Source organism: Symsagittifera roscoffensis, chromosome 9 (assembly GCF_963678635.1).
Source record: "Symsagittifera roscoffensis chromosome 9, txSymRosc1.1, whole genome shotgun sequence".
NCBI classification, from domain to species: Eukaryota; Metazoa; Xenacoelomorpha; order Acoela; family Convolutidae; genus Symsagittifera; species Symsagittifera roscoffensis.
The window spans coordinates 41,807,620-41,828,860 of NC_087070.1; the positions used below are offsets into that span (position 1 = coordinate 41,807,620).

Sequence of the window (21,241 nt, forward strand, 5' to 3'; positions counted from 1 at the left end):
AACGTTTTTTTATATTTCCAATTCCATAAAACAGAATAGATAACCGTAAGCCTTTTTAAGTTCAAATAACATTTTTTTGTTGAAAATTTAATTAACCCATTTGGGAAAATCGAATGAAAAAGTAATTTAACAGTTAAAAGCCTAATGCTTATGTGGCTCACGATGCGAAGTTGAACTTCAAAACAACAAATGGGCAAAGTATAGAAAGCTGATTCAGTTGAAACTGAAATCAAACGTCTTCGAGTTTGGAAATAATTTGTCTTCGGCATTTTTCTTCTATATGAAATCAAAAACATAGTTAAAAAGATTCAACGAACGCAAGTAAACAAAAAAATCTGACTTATTTTTTTGAAAAAAAAACATCAACTGTAGAAAATTAGATGCCCTTAAAACTCTTTGAAATTTATGACCGGCAATTTTTTGATTAAATTAACCCGATTTAAGAAAACTGGATCAATTAAATTTTTATTTTGCTGGAAAATCTGAATACTAAATTCACTTTCGAAACTACAAGTTGATCACGTTTTTAGAGACCTTTATACATTTGCTGTTCGATAGTGCAGTTTGACTTGCTTACAACAAACGAAATGAATTGAAATTCAAAAAAAAATCGGAGGTACAACTTAAAAAAAAAACAAATATCAATCCGCGAAAAAGTAACTATGAGCCTGGCAAGGCTTTTCGTTAAAAAAACCATGACAACTCATATACGAGACTACACTACGTTAATCGAATTTTAAACAATCAAAAAAAAGTGGGAAAAGAGTCAAGGAAGGCAATTAAACATTTTAAAAAAGAAAATCTCAAGTGTCTGTCGAATTTCAAAGAAAAAAGTAGCTGGCCTTGAAGCCCTTTCAATTTCTAGAACTATTTTTGCTGACACTTAATTGATAAAACTAAACCAATTTGAGAAAAACTAGATCATTCGGTAAACCTTTTATTCCGCTGGGGAATCTGATGAAAGTTAAACTCCACTTCCAAAACTAGAAGTCGATTACGTTTTCGTGACCTTTTAACTTTATATGTTTGATAGTGGAATAGCTTTCATTTTAACAAATGAATTTAACTTAAAATGGAATCAAATATCAAACCGCAAAAGTTTAATTTGAGCTTGAACAAATGTTAAGATTTTATCTGAAAAAAAAAATCATCATGACCTATATAAGAGCCTGAAATACGTTCACCGACCTTTCAAAAAAACTATCTAAACACAACTTCTGAAAAACAGGTTCAAAAGATAATATATCTACCAAAAAACTTTTCAGTCCAAAGAAAGTATTAAATGAGTTTTTTGGGTCTTTTTGGAAAGATTAAAAGGTTTAGTTCAAATAAAACGAAGTGCAAATTTACCCCTTTGGTATACGAGAAAAATCAGCAAAAAGAAAAACAGAAATCAGTTGAAAAAATCGCCGTTCAGAGAAAAGAGAATAATTTAAGAAAACATTGTTAAGTCACAAAGACGATTCGGGCTTTATTGAAATGTAAGCTCTTTTTTAATCAAGGAAAAAGAACAAAAAACAGAACTCCAGAACTTAAAATTGTTTAAGCTTTAACTTTAGCCATTATGAGGATTCAGTTTATAACTAACAATATAATCTTTCTCAAAACTATGAAATGGAGACAGAGAGACAAAAACAATGAAGTGCCGGTCAAAAAATGTGGTCAAAAATATTACAAGGACACCTTAATAAATCTCTTGAAACCAAACAAACTGCATTAGGAGCATTTAGATGTTTCATATGGTTCAATCTGTTGATTAATATTAACTAAGATAAAAAAGAAAAAATGAAAATTCGAAATCTTATTGAAAAACTCCTAAATATTTGCAGATACAATTTCTCAATTAATTTACGAAGTTTAAAAAACTCTGGAAAGCTATGATTTCCATCCAATTATATCATTTATATTTGAAATGTAACTTATTCACAACGAAAACAAAAAATAGAGCTGGAAAAAGTCAATAAATTCAAAGAGACTGGAGAAAACGATTGACATTTTTGGAAAAGTTTTCTGAACTGAAATTTCAAAAAATAATAGAAGTAGTTCACATTTTTTACGCAACTTCTCTTTCGTTATCGGAGAGTGCACTTTGCACTCCATTTACTAAATGATATTAAATTGAACTCAAGAAAAGAAAAGTCAAACAGCAAAAGATCAAATATGGCACTTTTTCCTAACTCGAAAAAAAACTTTTTTTTTCATCTAACTCGAAAAGAAAACATCAAGACTTATAAACTGTCTTAACTACGTTCATTGCTATTTAAAAACAAAAAATCATTTTTATCAAAAAATTTCAGCAAAAAACAACGTCATTCTCGGATCACGCGCTACACAAGCCCTACGAGACAAGGCAGTCAAGGCAAAACGGAAAAAGAAGATTTTTTTGAAATTTTTCATAACGAAAACACCTGAATTAGTTTTTCTACATTTCGGTAATCATAATACCAAGATTTTTCAGTTCAAAGAGAAATGAAATTGCCTTGAGCCAGTTTGACAAGATTTCAATTCAATTTTACTAAGTACGATTTCACTTCGGCAAGAAACAAAAATTTAAAACCCCTAAATGCTATCTACTAGAATATCCTATCGACTTCATGTGAAACTAGCAAAGTGTCTTATAGGAGCTATCTGTGGGTGTAGCTGTGGGATAGGTGTTGGGATGGGGGATGGGGGTCGGAATTAGGGAGAGGGGGACATCCCTGGGGTCCTGTTCTCTTACCATCGTGTATGGTCTCCTTGCCACCTGAGAGTGTTCCCAGGGGCAACAGTCCGTTGGGAGTGAGACCCTTGAGCTGGAGAACGCTCTCACTTTCCTCCCTGTGTGCAATTAAGTTTATCAAACGAACCCTCAACAAAACCATCTTTACATTATCTCTCTTCTTATCATCATCATCATCATCATCATCATCAACTAGTCCACAAATCAATGATCAACTCAACATTAACAAGCAGTATCACTAGAAGCACCTGCCATATTGTTAATCAATTCCATTTACAGCTTCATGAATTCGCAACCATCTGATTTAAATTAATGACAAAATTGGTTCAACAAAGTGCATGTTCTGTTTGGCTACCACTTCTAGTATTACTGCTGCATTCCTGATAATTGATCTCATTAGTCTAAGTACTTTTCCGTAAATCGACCATAGTATTTCTCCAGACATGTTTTATAGCGGGGCCTTCCTCCAATACCACACTCAAATGTTACCTTAAGCCATTATTTAATATCTAATATGGCATAATAGAGTAGTTAATGACGTAGAGGTACAGGTGGAAAAGTAGCGGGGGCTGGGGTTGTTGCGTGTTTATATGATCTAACCTGAGGACAGTGAAGACTCTGGCCATTTTGCCGATTGCACGGATCTTGTTCCTGATCACCTCTTTCCGCTGAGCCACCTGGCTGGCTTCTGAAACAACACACCACAATACAATCCAACTTAACGCCACAATACAATCCAACTTAACTCATTCAAATTCTTCATTAGCTATCAATTATCAACTGATCACATTATGATATACTAAGCTTCTAACATCTAATATACATTCAAACTCTCACATAGTTTGTTTTACAAGTCATGTTTTATTGCCAAGTTAAGTTTTGATGTCAAATCTGTTTAAATGTCATATGAACATTTAAAAAGGCAGTCAAAATGTTGAGCTGTTTGATAACGATGAACTGATTTGAATTTGATTCGGATTGGATTAAAAATTGGATCTCTTTAACTATTCCTCCCATCTGAAACCTAATAAGGAATTGCCGCCCCTGGAATGAAATAATTCAAGGGTTAAGCATATGTGAATGTTGCACCTAGTAATGAACCCCCCCCCCCCCTCTTTGCAAAGGGTAGGGGTGAAACAGTAAAAGAGATCCATAAATTTAAAAAAGAAGGTGAAACTAACAATTGATCAAATGGAAACTAAAACGACTAATCTATAATTATGCTACATTTTTCAACTGCATTCGCATTATCTACACACACACACACGTATACTTACCCGTGGCAGTGACTAAAATTATAATATTTCAATCAACACACATTTAATTAAATTTGCTACAATAATCGGCAAAAAACTTGCAAGAAAACTCCTACACCAGTCGTAAACTAACTTGCATAAGTTAGATTTAGAGCATGGAAAATGAAATAGAAACATTGGCCATAGAGCAAACAGTCTATTTAGTATAGGCGATTGTCTTGTCTCAGCGCCTGATGTTAAATTTGTTGTTCCTTGTGACTGCATTGTGACTTTCGAGATTCAATAGAGAACTTCCGGTGTCAAATAGTCCACAAGGAAATTGACATAAGCACTCATAATCACTTTATTTCCTTTCTGATCCCAACTGAATTGCTAACTTCTCAAGCTAGTTAAGGATAATGAAATGAGTCAACAAATCGTCAGACAAACTACAGTTGAGAACAAAAATGATTAAGATTTTCTGAAAACGCAAATATAACCTCATATTGAAAAGAATCACAATACTGCTTCAGATCTAGCTAATAATCTCTCACCTCCCTCCCTCTTTTATATCTACTAAAGAATCCCCTATCTAAAATCAGTAAATTAACACTAAAGCTTTCCAGTGAAAATAATAACTTTGCTGCATTCTGATTGCATTGCCGCGGTCGAAAACTCGTTGATTTAATCTTACTTGACAATCTCTACCGTTTTTTGAACGAGAAAGGGGTGGGGATTGTTGAGTAGATCCACTGTTTATTCAGCAAAAATTAAAAATGTTACACAGAGCCGATACAACAAACAAAAAAATAAAAATGTTGAAAAAAATTGGGTGAGCCAAAATTTTCGTATGTCTGGATAAAAGACAACTAGGGGCCCAACTACAGCTGGAGGTATGTGTTTAATACTTTTTGAATTTGTTATACTGATGCGGGACGAAATGCGGAATTTCAAATAAGGGACTTTGCCCAAAACCTCAACTTCTCTTAAAAAATAAACAGTCGGCCCTTCTGTAGGAAAAATTCTCGCAACCAGTTCCTTCGATTAAAGTTTTCATTTCAGATTTGATAGTGTAGTTTCTTATAAAAGTCGAAGTTTCGTAGAAAAAAAAACGATCATAAGTTCGAAAACTTTCTGAAACCTTAAACTTTTTTCTGCAAAAAAGAGAGTCGTTGCCGCTTAAGCAGAGAAGACTCCCCGCTTAAGCAGAGAAGACTCCCCGCTTAAGCAGAGAAGACTCCCCGCTTAAGCAGAGAAGACTCCCCGCTTAAGCAGAGAAGACTATCAAAACCGACTTTCTGTTTAGATTAAACCTATGACATCAGATTTGGCGGGATAGTTGACGAAAAGTCCAAAAAATGGTCAACAAACCAGAAAGTTGACATTTCCGAGAATGATAGGTTTTTGTTTACGAAAGTTGGGCGTAGCTGCTTATGCAAAAGAGAATCAACCAACCTTTAGTTTCGATTAAACCCAAAATCAAAAGCCATAGTTTGGCAGGGTAATTCTCGAGAAAAGTTTCAAAAAAACGGTCAAAAATATCAAAAGTTGGACTTTTTTGAGCGCCATAACTTCTTGTGTCAAAAAATTGGGGCGCTCTCGCGTATGCAAAGGAACTTCTCACAGCCCGTTCTTTGGACTCATATCAAAATCTCAGATATGGCAGGATAGTTTTTGAGAAAACTCAAAAAATTAAAACAAAAACTGTCAAAAAATCACAATTTGATTTTTCCGAGTTCCATAAATTTTCATTGTCGAAAAATTGGGCTAGTTGCGTATGCAAAGAAGCTATCCACAACCCGGTTTTTAGATTCAACCCTAAAATCTCAGATTTGGGAGGATAAATTTCGAGAAAACCAAGAAAAAAAGTACAAAAATATGGGTCAAATATTCCCCCCATAGACTTTTTTGAAGGATGTAGACAGACGGGGAAAGTAAAGAGACTAAGCGTCTCAAAATCAAAAAAAAAACCAACCCATACATTTTCATCAAAACTTTTTTTTATCAAACAGTAATTCTAGACAAACATGCCCAGCAAGACATTTGAATTTTAAATTAGCAACGGAACAAACCCCACGAAGCGGAACAAATCCGACAAATTCTGAGCAGACAACAGTTAAGCCGCAAAAAAATGATTTAATAAAAAACCTGAAAAACTTTCCAGACCTCTGAACTACAAGAAACACCATGTGCAACTACCATCATACTTGCTTACAGTACAAAAATTTTCCCATTGCATACACAGAAAAAAAATGAGGTCCGGACATTAGGATGCAGAGGTGACGTGATTACCTCTAGGCCAAGTGCGAAAGAACCTGCAAGTTGCTAAGATTCAAACAGCCAATCGAAGATTGGAAAAAAGTAATGAACACAAGTAAAGATGAAAAAAAACACTGACTCTCTTGAAAAAATCCCAACTTTCGAAATTCAAATATAAAAGTTGATACCCTTTAAGCTGTTTGAATTTCTAGAACAATTTTCGATTGGCACTTTTTTGATAAAATTGATCCAACTTGAGAAAACTGTATGAATAAGTGTTTATTCCGCTGGAAATCTTAAAATTAAATTGCACTTCCGAAACTAGAAATCGCTCACGTTTGTTTTTCGCGCCATTTCCACGTTCGTTTTTGAAGAGTGCTATTTACGTCACTTTCAGCAGATGATTTTAATTGAACTCAAAAATTCATATATATTTAAGTGCATTCATAAATGGATCAAAATGTATGAATGCACATTTGTAGTTACTAGAGACTTTATGACTTTTCCTGAAAAAAAATCAGCAAGACCTATTTCCGAGTCTTCACTACGTTTATTACTCTTAATAATAAAGCAAGTAAAAAATATGTAAGAAAAATTGCTTACGGTAGAAAAAGTATGGTTAGGTAGCAAAAAAACTCAAGATGTCTGGTTCAACCAATTTTTCTCATGCTTGAGGCAGAATTTCTCAGACCAGCAGAAAAATAGCCTAATATTGCACGTGGATTTTCAATCCAGTTCAGAGTAACAAACTGAAATGCCATAATGCTCTTTTGAACCGGGAAAAAAATTCTTCGTTTGGAAAATACAACTGAGAACGAAATGATTAGTAGCCAGTGAGGTCAATTGCACTTCGGTTCCACCACGTTTAGTTGCAAACTTGATTGCAAAAGAATTAGTTAATTCGCCATGGAGTTTTATTCTATTTTACCAGATTTGGATGATGACGTCAGTTTTCCGGCTACTAATTGTGCAGTGGAATCTGTGCCATCTAAAAAGTTGGCCCTCATTTGTTTCATATCAAGGCAAGTGTTATAACTTATAATTACGTAATTTGCGCGGGAATTTTTCTTCTGTTTCAAATTAAATCTTTTCGAGCTACGATAGATAGAATACAATTAATCTTACAAGTGTTTAATTTATTCATTTTGTAAAATTGAAAACCTAGAAAATATGAGGATATTTATGCGTCATACCTTCTCCTTCGGCTATGAGTTCGTCGTCTGAGCAGATGTTGAGCACGTTGACCAGCATCTCAGTCACTGAAACACAAATACAATCAGTTCATTAATTGGAGGAGCCAATTGCAATACAACCGTGCACTGCAAGCTGGCGCTCAAAAAACGAGACGCAAATCACTACTAGGTCAAAAAACTTCTTTTAAAAAAGTTTGAAACCTAGCCAACAGACAGTTAGAAAAAAATCATGAACGAAAGTAAACTCGGACTTATTTTTTGAAAAAATCAAAAACATTCGTATTTCAAAGAAAAAAATAGATAGCCTTAAAGCTCTAGAAAGACTTAAAACTCCTAATAGAAGCCCATCACGTTTTTCGTGACCTTTAAACTTTAAATGTTGGATAGTGCAATTAGCTTTCATTTTAACAAAAGAAATGAACTGAACTTCAAGAAAATCAGATGTCAAACAGCAAAATAATCCAACTTGTTAAGACTTTTCCTAAAAAAACCATGACTACCTAAATTAGAGTCTGAACTAGTTTCATCGACTCTTCAAAAAAATTGCCGTAACACAATTTCTGAAAAACAACTGCACAAAATAAACACTACGTGCGTTACAAGACTAAATAAGAAAGTTCAAAATGTAATATATTCCTTTCAAAAAGTAATAGTACTATCTAAAAACTTTTCAGCTCAAAGAGTAGTAATTGAGCTGGGTTCTTTTTGAAATGATTAAAACTTGTGGTTCAAATAGAACAAACGTCCACATTCATCTCTTTCTTATACGAGGAAATTGAAAAAAAAATAATGAAAAAATTGTCGACTAGAGAAAAGAAAGTATTTTAAAAATTGTTTAAGCTTTCTCAAACTCTGAGATGAAGACAATAAGTTAAAAAGTAAGTGTCGTTCAAAAAAGGTGGTCAAATCATGTTTTTACATCGATAACTTATTAAAATTCTTGGAAGCAAACAAACTTCAACTGCATCAGGAGCATTTATATGTTTCATAAGGTTCTACCCGTCAATTGTTATTCACTAAGATTAATTGAAAAAAGAAAAACTCTCGAAACATTTGCAGACACTACTCAAACTCAAAACTTATTTACAAAGCCTATAACATAGCCAACAGACAGTTAGAAAAGAGTCAATGTACGACTTAATCTCAGGGAAAAAAATGAAAAAACTTTCGAATTTCACAAAGAAAAAAATAGATGGCTTTAAAGCTCTTTGAAATTCTAGATTAATTTATGATGACACTTGCTTCATAAAATCAACCCAATTTGAGAAAAATGGATCAATAGCTAAAATTATTAGTGTGTATAACATTTTTGTAAAATTATAATTTGCACTTTGTTGATAAAGTTAACTGAATTTGAGAAACCAGGATTTTAGGTAGAGTTTTCATTTCACTGAGAATTCTAAAAAACTAAATTCTACTTTCGAAGCTAGAAATCGATCGTTTTTCGCGCCATGGCCGCTTTCGTAATTGGAGAGCGAATCCATCCAACGTTTTAGCAAATCAACTTGCATTGAACTCAAAAAGTGCACATATACTTAGGAGCTTTCATTAATGTATCATTATGAATAAATGCACTTTCTGTAGTTATTAGAGCATTTTAAGACTTCCTGAAGAAATCACGACGACCTATAAAAAAGTTTTAACAAAGTTCATCGATTCTTTACAACTGATTATTATGAAGCGTTTTCCAAAAAAGCCCATCCAATTTGAGAACATTAGAGCAAAAGTAATTTGTTTATTGCGCTGGGAAATCTGAACATTATAATCCATATTCAAAAATAGAAGTCGATAACGTTACCTTTCCACTTTTGTCGGTCAATAGTTAGGTTTGCCTATGACTAGCTTTTTGATAAACAACCTCTTTCAAATTTCAAAAACAATATATGGCCTGAAAGCTCTGTGAATTTCACCAACAAGTAATGCTTGATAGATTTCTGATCGGATAATCCTATTAGAGAAAACTTGATCAATGGGTAACTTTTTATTCCACTGGGAAATCTGAAAATTAAATTCTACTTTCGAAACTAGAAGTCAATCACGTTTTTTGTGACCTTTATAATTTCGCAAACGAATGAAATGAACTGAACTTAAAAAAGAAATCAAAAGTCAAACCGCGAACTAAATTTGAGCCTGGACAAATTTGAAGACTTTTGCCAAAAAAAATCATCGCGGACCTATTTAAGAGCCTGAACAACGTACATCGACTATTAACAACCATTTCGAAACATAAGCTGTACCAAGAGAATTTTCATCAGAATTAAGTCCAAAATGCGAAAAGATTATTTGTATTGATTTTCTAATGAAATCGCAAAAAAGACAAGATAGTTTCTTGAACTTTCTCACACGATCATGTAGTTGATGGTGATGTGTAGTGTTTACCTTTTTCTCCGACGAATGGAAGGGACCAGGTGAAGACGTCCATGAAGTTGGGCAGCCAGTAGGGGTGGGGGGAGCAGTTGAACTGGCGGATGTTCATGACGTTGTTCTCGTACTTGAGTATGGCCGCCTTGTTGTTGTACACGTCCAGGTAGTTAGGGGCGGAGAAGATGGTGATTAGGGAGGGGAAGCCAGTCAGCTGACTCTTTCTGTACATACGGTACCTACACACAAATCCATATCACTCACATTATCCACAGCTAGTTCTGTCTATATCTGCGAAACATTTAAGCATATAAAACATTACGCAAGTTAGACGACCGTACTAAAACGGAATTAAGCGAAAAAGCGATAACTATGTGTGATTTTAGACGATAAAAACTGGGCTAACAAAGCTTTTTGTTTAGAATGCAGTAAAACAAAAACTGCTCTTTTTCAGCCCCCCTTTCAAAACACCGAGTTTTGTGTTTGTTTTACGTGTTATTACGGCTAAATGCGTGATGTTACGCTTTAAAGTATGAAGAACAAATCTGTTCACAGTTGTCGATTTGTTCACCACGCCAAATTTCATTGCATTATGACAACGTTAATTAAGCTTTTCAAAATTGAATTTGAAAGGGGGGACGGGAAAAGAGCCACAAAAAGAAAAAAGACTATGACCAGAACTCATCGAAAATATTTTTGTAAGTTAATTAGAAAACATTAAATCGATGAAGTAAATTACGTTTTTGAAATGCATAAATTTAGGGAGCCAATTTTAAAAGACTCATTAAAAAGATTATATTATTATTTAGACTTAATAAATAGAATTATATTGAAACATAGTGATCGATTGAAAAATCTAAGCTCTGAAACTCTAAAAAACTTCAGTCTGAATTTAAAAATTGGGAGATAATTGCTTCTAATGTATTGCAATTTATTCTGAAACTACAGAACTAGCCATCAACTCAGCACATGAACTTTGCTCATCCAGTTAAGTTAAGTTCTCTCGAAGTACTTTTTCGCCCACTTAGCGACTAGGGGAACCATTAAGGCAATTAGGCGCTTTTAACCTTTTAAATTTCAGCGACAAAAAATAAACATTTCAGCTATGCAAGATAAGTTCATGCTATCTCTTTGATGTTAACGATTCGCGTATAAAATCTGTTATTTTGCTGTTCTAAACGGCTTCAATGGGTTCTTCCGACCAATAGCTTACTGTTGATAGTATTCAGGTCGTTAAAATCATTTCCGAAGCTTAGTGAACTAACACGGAAATTGAAGAAAAAACGTCAATTGTGACAGTTTCATCATGTTAATTTCCTTTTTCACAAAACCATAGAAACGTTTTCTGCTAGCTTTGAAATTATACTGCAGTTTAAAATAGCAACTTAAGCTAAGATTTTCTACATGCGACTAGAACGAAATAACTGATTGAAAATTCAATCATCAATAATTCTCAACATAGGAGCACTGTTGCGAGTTTACAGCGTCGATTTAATTTAACCGGACAAGAACACATTTTTCTCAAATTAGGTTTAGACCAGACAAAAAGTGAAGGGAACAAAAGTTGCTTAGAGTTTCACCAAAAATAATACGATGCAATTTATTTTGCGGAATTGGAAACGAAAAATGGGTTATTATGGATTTTCTTAGAAATAACGTCAAAACTAAGAATTTACTGGTAACAAAATTATAACGAAAAAAGCCTCTTTTAAAGCTCAACAAAGTTTGACATGAGTAAAATTTCCGCAAATTTAAGCAAAACGTTTAAAATTTGCTATTTAGAAAAGATTTTCAGTTGTATAGTTAAATACGGTTTTATACAGATTTCTGGATATTTTAGTCTTGAAGAACATTGACGGGCTTAAAAAAGGGTTGTTCGATATGATTTCATAATTAAAAAATGAATAGTTTCAGCGTAACTCTTGATAAACTAAAAAAAAACAAAATGGCCCATTTTCGTGAGAAAAATCTAATTCCGAACTCCGCAAAATTAATTGCACAGTAGTAAATCAGGTTAAACTTTAAGCATCTTTTGTTCTCTTCACTTTATGGTCACTATGCTAGCTAGTGGAATTTGCCTTCATTTTTTTACACACAAAAAAAGACTTGAATGTTAAAAAGTTAAACCAAGAGAGTTTGCTTAAGAAAACATAGCCAACAGACAATTGGAAAGAGTTTTTAACCGCAAGGAACCAGAAAAAAACACTGACTAGCTTTATGATAAGACTTCTTTTCGAATTTCAAAGAAAAAAAACAAGGAAATAAACTGAAAAATTTCAAACTTAAAAAAAACATTCAAACCTTGTTAAGGATTTTCGGTTGCTGTGCAAAAGCGGTTTCTGCGCAAATTTGAACACAGCCATGAGACAGCAAGAAAATAGTCAATAAAAGCACCGCAAAAATACTAACTTTTTTCTGAAAAATTTTCCAAGAAAAAATGTGGCCCCAAACTCTTGACCTACAACACAAAACTACATTTCAAACTTATTTAATGAAACTTACCCAATGAGACAACTAGATCAATAGGCAACTTTTAAATTCTGCTTGAAAAACTGAAACTTAAAATCCGCTTTCGAAACTAGATGCCGATCATCTTTTTCGTGACCTTTCACTTTTACTCGTCGATAGTTGAGTTTGCCTTCTTTCCAACTCGGGAATGACCCGAACTTACAAAGAAATTTTAAGTCATACCATGCCACAAAAAAAAACAAACATGAGCCTGGCCAAATTTTATGACTATCTGAAAAAAACATAGCCAACTGACAGTTGGAAAAGAGTCATGAACGCAATAATACAAAAAATCTGACTGTTTTTCGTAAACACTTCTACTTTCAAATTTCAAAGAAAAAAATAAATGGTCTTAAAGCTCTTTAAATTTCTGGAACAATTTCTGATTGACACTTTTTTGTTAAAAGTAACTCAATATGAGAAAACTGGATCAATAAGTAAACTTTTTATTTCGCTGGGAGATCTGATAATTAAATTCCATTTACGAACTTCAGTCGATCACGTTTTTCGTGACTTTTACACTTTTGCTGTTCGATAGTGGAGTTTACCTTCCTTTTAACAATAGAAAGGCACTGAAATTAAAAAGAAATCGTAAGTCAAACCGCGAAAAATCAAGATTGAGCGTGAACAAATTTGAAGACTTTTTCCTGAAAAAAAAAACTAAAAAAATCAGCAAGACCTCACTACGTTCAATACTCTTTAAAACAAAAAATCACGACTTACACACGAGTCTTCATTGCTGTCATCAACTCTTAATAACACACAGGCGAAAGGGTTCTTCTCGAAATTTGCGATACATAACGCACATAGCGTTGCAAGCTAGCGGATAGAAAAAAAACAGACGCCACTAAGGTGGAAAAAGTATTTGAAATGTCGAAAAAAAATTATTTAAAAAAGATATCGAATTATGTTCAAGTAGCACGCATTTCTTCGTTTATCTGTCGACTTGCAGAAAGCAATGAATCTGTATTGAATGACACTGTATTACAATGTAGAACCCCTATATTTAAGTTAAATATTCACGTTCAATGGTCTCATAGAAAAACCAATGCTGGTTAAATTGGTGGACAGAAAAATTGAATACCATAAGCAATTGTCCTATGTTAAATTGATTGTTGCGAATGTTGAAACCCAATAGCATTAGTTTGAGTCATCCAATTCTAGGCGATGAATAGTTTCAGATCAGTTGCAGTTGCAGATGACTCACCCTGCATCCTGGGCCTCGTGAGCACGGATGATTGATAGCAGGTTGTTGTTCTGAAGGAACTCGCATGTCGCGCTATAACTGAAACACAAAAAAATTCTTACCAAAACTTCTTAACAAAAAAAGATGGCCAACTGACAGTTGGAAGAGAGTAATTAACGCAAGCAAACAAAAAACACTGGCTTAGTTGAAAAAATTTCAACATTAGAATTTGAAAGAAAAAAACAGATGCATTTGAGTTTCTAGAACAGTTTCTGATTGGCGCGTTTTTGATATCCTTAACCCAACTTGAGAAAACTGGATCAATAGGTTAAGTTTTTATTCCACTGAAAATCGTAAAATTAAATTCCACTTTCAAAACTGAAACTTTTAACGCAATTTCCCCGTTCGTATTTGGAGGGTGTTATTTAAGTAACTTTCAGCAGATGAATTTCAATTGACCTTAAAAAGATAAGCTTAATTACCTGTAAAAATAGGAGCATCCTCGCACTGAGTTATGTGTGAAGTGTTCAGAGGTTTTCTCGTTTCCGAAGTCTTCTAGGGGATCTGACCAAAGAAGGTCGCACATCGGGCCGAATGCAGGAGGCTCCTTGAAGCGGTCCAACTAAAACAAACAATAAATGACTAATCGTCCAGGCAACATCTTGAATTACTACGAAAGTGCCAAAAATTTAGTTAAGCTTCAAATTAGTTAGGCTTATCGTTCTAACCATTGACACAGAGGCGAAGCTACGATTCACAAACAATAGCGAGAACACGACAAAGTCAGCTCTATAAAGTGCAATTAAAAAAAGAAATAAGCCTCGAATAGGTAAAAAATCGTCTACGTGAGGTAAAAAATCGACCGAGATTTTGAGTCAAACACACTATCACTCAACCACGAAACAGATGCTATGAAATTTCAAATTCTACAGATCGTGATTAAAGCAAAAGTGCAACCAAACGAACACTTTTATTTGCGAGTTACATAAGAAAAAAAAAGAAAGTTCGCACTAATACACTAACGCTCGAGGGTGTAAAAATGGGGAAGAACTTTGAATACAAGTGTTTCAGGTTTTTTCTTTTTTGTTATCCAAAAAAACAGGCACCACGAATAATCATCGGAATGTTTCGTATGATATATCAAATTAAAGCCCTTTCAGTTGTCATAGGAAAAACTTTCCTAGTGTTGACAAAGAAAACTGTTTGGAAATTTTGTGAAACTTTAACGAGAAAAGTGAGTAGTAAAAACCTTTAGTTTTAATCCAGGAAAACCAGTTTGGAAGCGGCAAAATGTCATGGTCACGAAAAAGGCGATTCACTTCTAGTTTTGAAACAGGATTTTGTTTCAAAGTAGTGAAAGCTCTTATATAGGCCTTGCTGATTTTCTAAGAAATAGTTGATTTTGATTTTTCGTTGTTGTTCCGACCATTGAAAAATGGGGAGGAGCTTTGTATTCGGGTTTGTTTTAGTTTCCACGCAAAATCAGGTACCACGAATATAAATCGGAATGGGTCGAGTGATATATCAAACTAAAGCCCTTTCAGTCATGATTCTAAAAACCTTGAAATCCAAAAAAAAAATTCACTGTCGAAAAAAACGTGTTTGAAATTTTTGAATTTTATAGAATAACTTTTGATCAAATGAGTTGAGTGCGAGCAGCTCATTTGTTTTTTAACTAAAGGCAATTAACACAATTAATCATCGGATGGTTGGAGTGATATCATATTAGAGCCCTTTCAGCCGCGATTCACAGAGTCCAGAAAAACTACGTCAAGAGCTCCAGTAGAATTTCGAGCGAGTAAAGCGAGCGAGCTGGCTGTGTATAGAAGGCTAAGGTGTTAAAATTTGATTTCCATAGCGCAAAAATATTTTCCATCCTTTGGAAATAAGTTCAAGTTTGGTAGCTCCGTTTTGGAAATGAAAAAAAAAACTGACATTTTTCAAGTTTTTTGCTTTGCTTATCTACCTTTTTCCGCCTAAAACTGTATCTTGATTCGCCAATTTTACTGCGTTTCTTGAACATACTTAATTTCTGGACTTTCGTTAGATGAATTTATCTCTCCACGCAGAAAAAAACGACAGTAATTTGAAAACACACGTATATTTTTTATGTATATGGTCGGAAAAAACTGCGCTACTTGCGAAGTCGTGATTCTTGTTGTAGTATGTTTTAGTACTTGAAACAAGCGTACAAGAAAAAATGTTGCGTCGGTCGGTCATTTTATTTCAGTCGTTCATTATAATCTTGGGATCGGAGTCAATATATGAACTTTCTTAAGTTGTCAATGAAATATCACTACAAGTTAATCAAGGCACCTAGCAACAGTTGCGAAGCGCACTTACTACAGAGAATTTAGAACTATTTCAGGAAAATTATAACCTCGCTATACCTTTTTCAGTGTACAAGACTGAATTATTTTGAACGATAAAGTTCCATAGAAACAGCCATACTATCATAGAAAACATCATGAGCAAGTATTCTAGAAAAATCTTGTGATCCGATTCAGTTTACATTTTTTATGAAAAAGTTGTCAATGTAAAATCACCACGAGTTAACCATGGCAACTCGCTTCTCGGACATTGATCATTTTCAGGAAGATTCAAATCCACAACTTATCAGCTGCGAAGCGCACTTCCTAAAGCTGACCTTAGAACTACTTCAAGAGCCATATATCATTTTATAGCTCTCCTGAAGTAGCTCTCTTCAATTTTTGGCAGCTGTTTTAAGTTTAAAAAAAACAACAAAAAATTAGCCTATAATACTAAAAGAAACATAATTACCGATAAACCTAGAAAAATTTTGGGATCACATTCCATTTTACCAATTCTAAAAAGTTGTCAATGAAATATCACCACGAGTTAATCAAGCCAACTCGTTTCTCGGACATTAATTATTTTAAGGAATATTCAAATCCACAACTTATCAGCTGCGAAGCGCACTTCCTAGAGCTGACTTTAGGACTGCTTCAAGAGATCCATATATCATTTTATAGCTCTCCTGAAGTAGCTTTTTTCAATTTTTGGCAGCTGTTTTAAGTTAAAAAAGAAAAAACAATAAACAATTAGCCTATAATACTAAAAGAAACATCATTACCGAAAAATCAAGAAAAATTTTGAGATCAGATTCCATTTAACCAATTCTAAAAAGTTGTCAATGAAATATCACCACGAGTTAATCAAGCCAACTCGTTTCTCGGACATTAATTATTTTAAGGAAGATTCAAATCCACAACTTATCAGCTGCGAAGCGCACTTCCTAGAGCTGACCTTAGAACTAATTCAAGAGAGCCATGTATCATTTTATAGCTCTCCTGAAGTAGCTCTTTTCAATTTTTGGCTATTTTAATTAAGTTAAAAAAGAAAAAACAACAAACAATTAGCCAATAACACTAAAGGAAACATCATTACCGAAAAATCTAGAAAAATTTTGAGATCAGATTCCATTTTACCAATTCTAAAACGTTGTCAATGAAATATCACCACGAGTTAATCAAGCCAACTCGTTTCTCGGACATTAATTATTTTAAGGAAGATTCAAATCCACAACTTATCAGCTGCGAAGCGCACTTCCTAGAGCTGACTTTAGAACTACTTCAAGAGAACCATATATCATTTTATAGCTCTCCTGAAGTAGCTTTTTTCAATTTTTGGCAGCTGTTTTAAGTTAAAAAAGAAAAAACAATAAACAATTAGCCTATAATACTAAAAGAAACATCATTACCGAAAAATCTAGAAAAATTTTGAGATCAGATTCCATTTTACCAATTCTAAAAAGTTGTCAATGAAATATCACCACGAGTTAATCAAGCCAACTCGTTTCTCGGACATTAATTATTTTAAGGAATATTCAAATCCACAACTTATCAGCTGCGAAGCGCACTTCCTAGAGTTGACTTTAGAACTGCTTCAAGAGAGCCATATATCATTTTATAGCTCTCCTGAAGTAGCTTTTTTCAATTTTTGGCAGCTGTTTTAAGTTAAAAAAGAAAAAACAATAAACAATTAGCCTATAATACTAAAAGAAACATCATTACCAAAAAATCAAGAAAAATTTTGAGATCAGATTCCATTTAACCAATTCTAAAAAGTTGTCAATGAAATATCACCACGAGTTAATCAAGCCAACTCGTTTCTCGGACATTAATTATTTTAAGGAAGATTCAAATCCACAACTTATCAGCTGCGAAGCGCACTTCCTAGAGCTGACCTTAGAACTAATTCAAGAGAGCCATGTATCATTTTATAGCTCTCCTGAAGTAGCTCTTTTCAATTTTTGGCTATTTTAATTAAGTTAAAAAAGAAAAAACAACAAACAATTAGCCAATAACACTAAAGGAAACATCATTACCGAAAAATCTAGAAAAATTTTGAGATCAGATTCCATTTTACCAATTCTAAAACGTTGTCAATGAAATATCACCACGAGTTAATCAAGCCAACTCGTTTCTCGGACATTAATTATTTTAAGGAAGATTCAAATCCACAACTTATCAGCTGCGAAGCGCACTTCCTAGAGCTGACTTTAGAACTACTTCAAGAGAACCATATATCATTTTATAGCTCTCCTGAAGTAGCTTTTTTCAATTTTTGGCAGCTGTTTTAAGTTTAAAAAGAAAAAACAATAAACAATTAGCCTATAATACTAAAAGAAACATCATTACCAAAAAATCTAGAAAAATTTTGAGATCAGATTCCATTTTACCAATTCTAAAAAGTTGTCAATGAAATATCACCACGAGTTAATCAAGCCAACTCGTTTCTCGGACATTAATTATTTTAAGGAATATTCAAATCCACAACTTATCAGCTGCGAAGCGCACTTCCTAGAGCTGACTTTAGAACTGCTTCAAGAGAGCCATATATCATTTTATAGCTCTCCTGAAGTAGCTTTTTTCAATTTTTGGCAGCTGTTTTAAGTTAAAAAAGAAAAAACAATAAACAATTAGCCTATAATACTAAAAGAAACATCATTACCGAAAAATCAAGAAAAATTTTGAGATCAGATTCCATTTAACCAATTCTAAAAAGTTGTCAATGAAATATCACCACGAGTTAATCAAGCCAACTCGTTTCTCGGACATTAATTATTTTAAGGAAGATTCAAATCCACAACTTATCAGCTGCGAAGCGCACTTCCTAGAGCTGACCTTAGAACTAATTCAAGAGAGCCATGTATCATTTTATAGCTCTCCTGAAGTAGCTCTTTTCAATTTTTGGCTATTTTAATTAAGTTAAAAAAGAAAAAACAACAAACAATTAGCCAACAACACTAAAGGAAACATCATTACCGAAAAATCTAGAAAAATTTTGAGATCAGATTCCATTTCACCAATTCTAAAACGTTGTCAATGAAATATCACCACGAGTTAATCAAGCCAACTCGTTTCTCGGACATTAATTATTTTAAGGAAGATTCAAATCCACAACTTATCAGCTGCGAAGCGCACTTCCTAGAGCTGACTTTAGAACTACTTCAAGAGAACCATATATCATTTTATAGCTCTCCTGAAGTAGCTTTTTTCAATTTTTGGCAGCTGTTTTAAGTTAAAAAAGAAAAAACAATAAACAATTAGCCTATAATACTAAAAGAAACATCATTACCGAAAAATCTAGAAAAATTTTGAGATCAGATTCCATTTTACCAATTCTAAAAAGTTGTCAATGAAATATCACCACGAGTTAATCAAGCCAACTCGTTTCTCGGACATTAATTATTTTAAGGAATATTCAAATCCACAACTTATCAGCTGCGAAGCGCACTTCCTAGAGCTGACTTTAGAACTGCTTCAAGAGAGCCATATATCATTTTATAGCTCTTCTGAAGTAGCTTTTTTCAATTTTTGGCAGCTGTTTTAAGTTTAAAAAGAAAAAACAATAAACAATTAGCCTATAATACTAAAAGAAACATCATTACCGGAAAATCTAGAAAAATTTTGAGATCAGATTCCATTTAACCAATTCTAAAAAGTTGTCAATGAAATATCACCACGAGTTAATCAAGCCAACTCGTTTCTCGGACATTAATTATTTTAAGGAAGATTCAAATCCACAACTTATCAGCTGCGAAGCGCACTTCCTAGAGCTGACCTTAGAACTAATTCAAGAGAGCCATGTATCATTTTATAGCTCTCCTGAAGTAGCTCTTTTCAATTTTTGGCTATTTTAATTAAGTTAAAAAAGAAAAAACAACAAACAATTAGCCAATAACACTAAAGGAAACATCATTACCGAAAAATCTAGAAAAATTTTGAGATCAGATTCCATTTTACCAATTCTAAAACGTTGTCAATGAAATATCACCACGAGTTAATCAAGCCAACTCGTTTCTCGGACATTAATTATTTTAAGGAAGATTCAAATCCACAACTTATCAGCTGCGAAGCGCACTTCCTAGAGCTGACTTTAGAACTACTTCAAGAGAGCCATATATCATTTTATAGCTCTCCTGAAGTAGCTTTTTTCAATTTTTGGCAGCTGTTTTAAGTTAAAAAAGAAAAAACAATAAACAATTAGCCTATAATACTAAAAGAAACATCATTACCGAAAAATCTAGAAAAATTTTGAGATCAGATTCCATTTTACCAATTCTAAAAAGTTGTCAATGAAATATCACCACGAGTTAATCAAGCCAACTCGTTTCTCGGACATTAATTATTTTAAGGAAGATTCAAATCCACAACTTATCAGCTGCGAAGCGCACTTCCTAGAGCTGACCTGAGAACTAATTCAAGAGAGCCATGTATCATTTTATAGCTCTCCTGAAGTAGCTCTTTTCAATTTGTGGCTATTTTAATTAAGTTAAAAAAGAAAAAACAACAAACAATTAGCCAATAACACTAAAGGAAACACCATTACCGAAAACTCATGAAGAATCTCGGGATCAGATTCCATGATACAAACTCAAAAATGGTTGTCAATGAAATATCACCACGAGTTAATCAAGCTAACTCGTTTCTCGGACATTTATCATTTTAAGGAAGATTCAAATCCACAACTTATCAGCTGCGAAGCGCACTTCCTACAGTTCACTTTAAATCAAGACGTATATCAGGAACTAAAAATCATGCCCTAAGTTATCTCGCTATACATAGCTGATTTTATCTACAAGAAAGGTCAGCAGGCAATTAGCCAATATTTGGTTAGAAACAATCAAATCCGGGTGATTTTCATTTAATAAATTCGAAAATAGTTGTCAATTAAATAGGACCACGATTTACGAAAGTCAAGAAGCTCTATCGTTTTGAAAAAGGTTCAATTCCACAACCCACCGGTACCAAGCGCACTTCTACTTGGTCATAGCTAATTCAAGAAAGATTTTCTTCATAGTATTTTACTGTATTAGTTTGAACAAGAAAAATAAGCACTCAAACAATTCGCCAGAATTTATTTAGCAAACATCATTAGTAAGAATTCTGAAAAAGCGCGCTTCTCGGACATCGCGTATTTTAAGGAAGTTTCAATTCCACAGCTTTTCAGCTGAAAAGTGTATTTCCTTCAGCAGGTTTCAAATTTAAAAACTTTAAACCATGCACTATTTCGTTTCAATGTACATAACTGATTTCAGTTGAGCAAGAAAGCTCAGCACACAATCAACCAATTCTATTTTAGGAAACATCATAAGCGAGAATTCAAACAGAACCTCGGGATCAAGATTCCAATTACCAAATAAAGTAGAACAACTGTTAATAATTATCATCACGAGTTTTAAAAAACTCATCTCACTTCTTGAATAAAGAAGTTTGTAATGATGATACGAATCTACATATTAGCTGTGAACACA

The 21,241-nt window shown here is 33.5% G+C and overlaps 1 protein-coding gene across 7 annotated transcripts in view; it reads right to left on the bottom strand.

Moving 5' to 3' along the window:
• LOC134853887 (protein phosphatase 3 catalytic subunit alpha-like) overlaps positions 1-21,241 on the bottom strand; it is a 59,816-nt gene that overhangs the window by 14,961 nt on the left and 23,614 nt on the right. For 2 of the 7 annotated variants that reach the window (XM_063869845.1, XM_063869852.1), the window contains exons 6-11: positions 13,944-14,083; positions 13,483-13,560; positions 9,786-10,006; positions 7,407-7,472; positions 7,142-7,201; positions 3,320-3,407 (exon numbers count right to left, since the gene is read on the bottom strand). In XM_063869845.1, coding sequence (XP_063725915.1) covers positions 3,320-3,407; positions 7,142-7,201; positions 7,407-7,472; positions 9,786-10,006; positions 13,483-13,560; positions 13,944-14,083 — 653 coding nt within the window. Of the gene's footprint in view, positions 1-2,719; positions 2,818-3,319; positions 3,408-3,996; positions 4,009-7,141; positions 7,202-7,406; positions 7,473-9,785; positions 10,007-13,482; positions 13,561-13,943; positions 14,084-21,241 lie in introns of all 7 variants that reach the window. The other 5 variants (XM_063869848.1, XM_063869846.1, XM_063869849.1 and 2 more) reach the window with 5 other exon arrangements.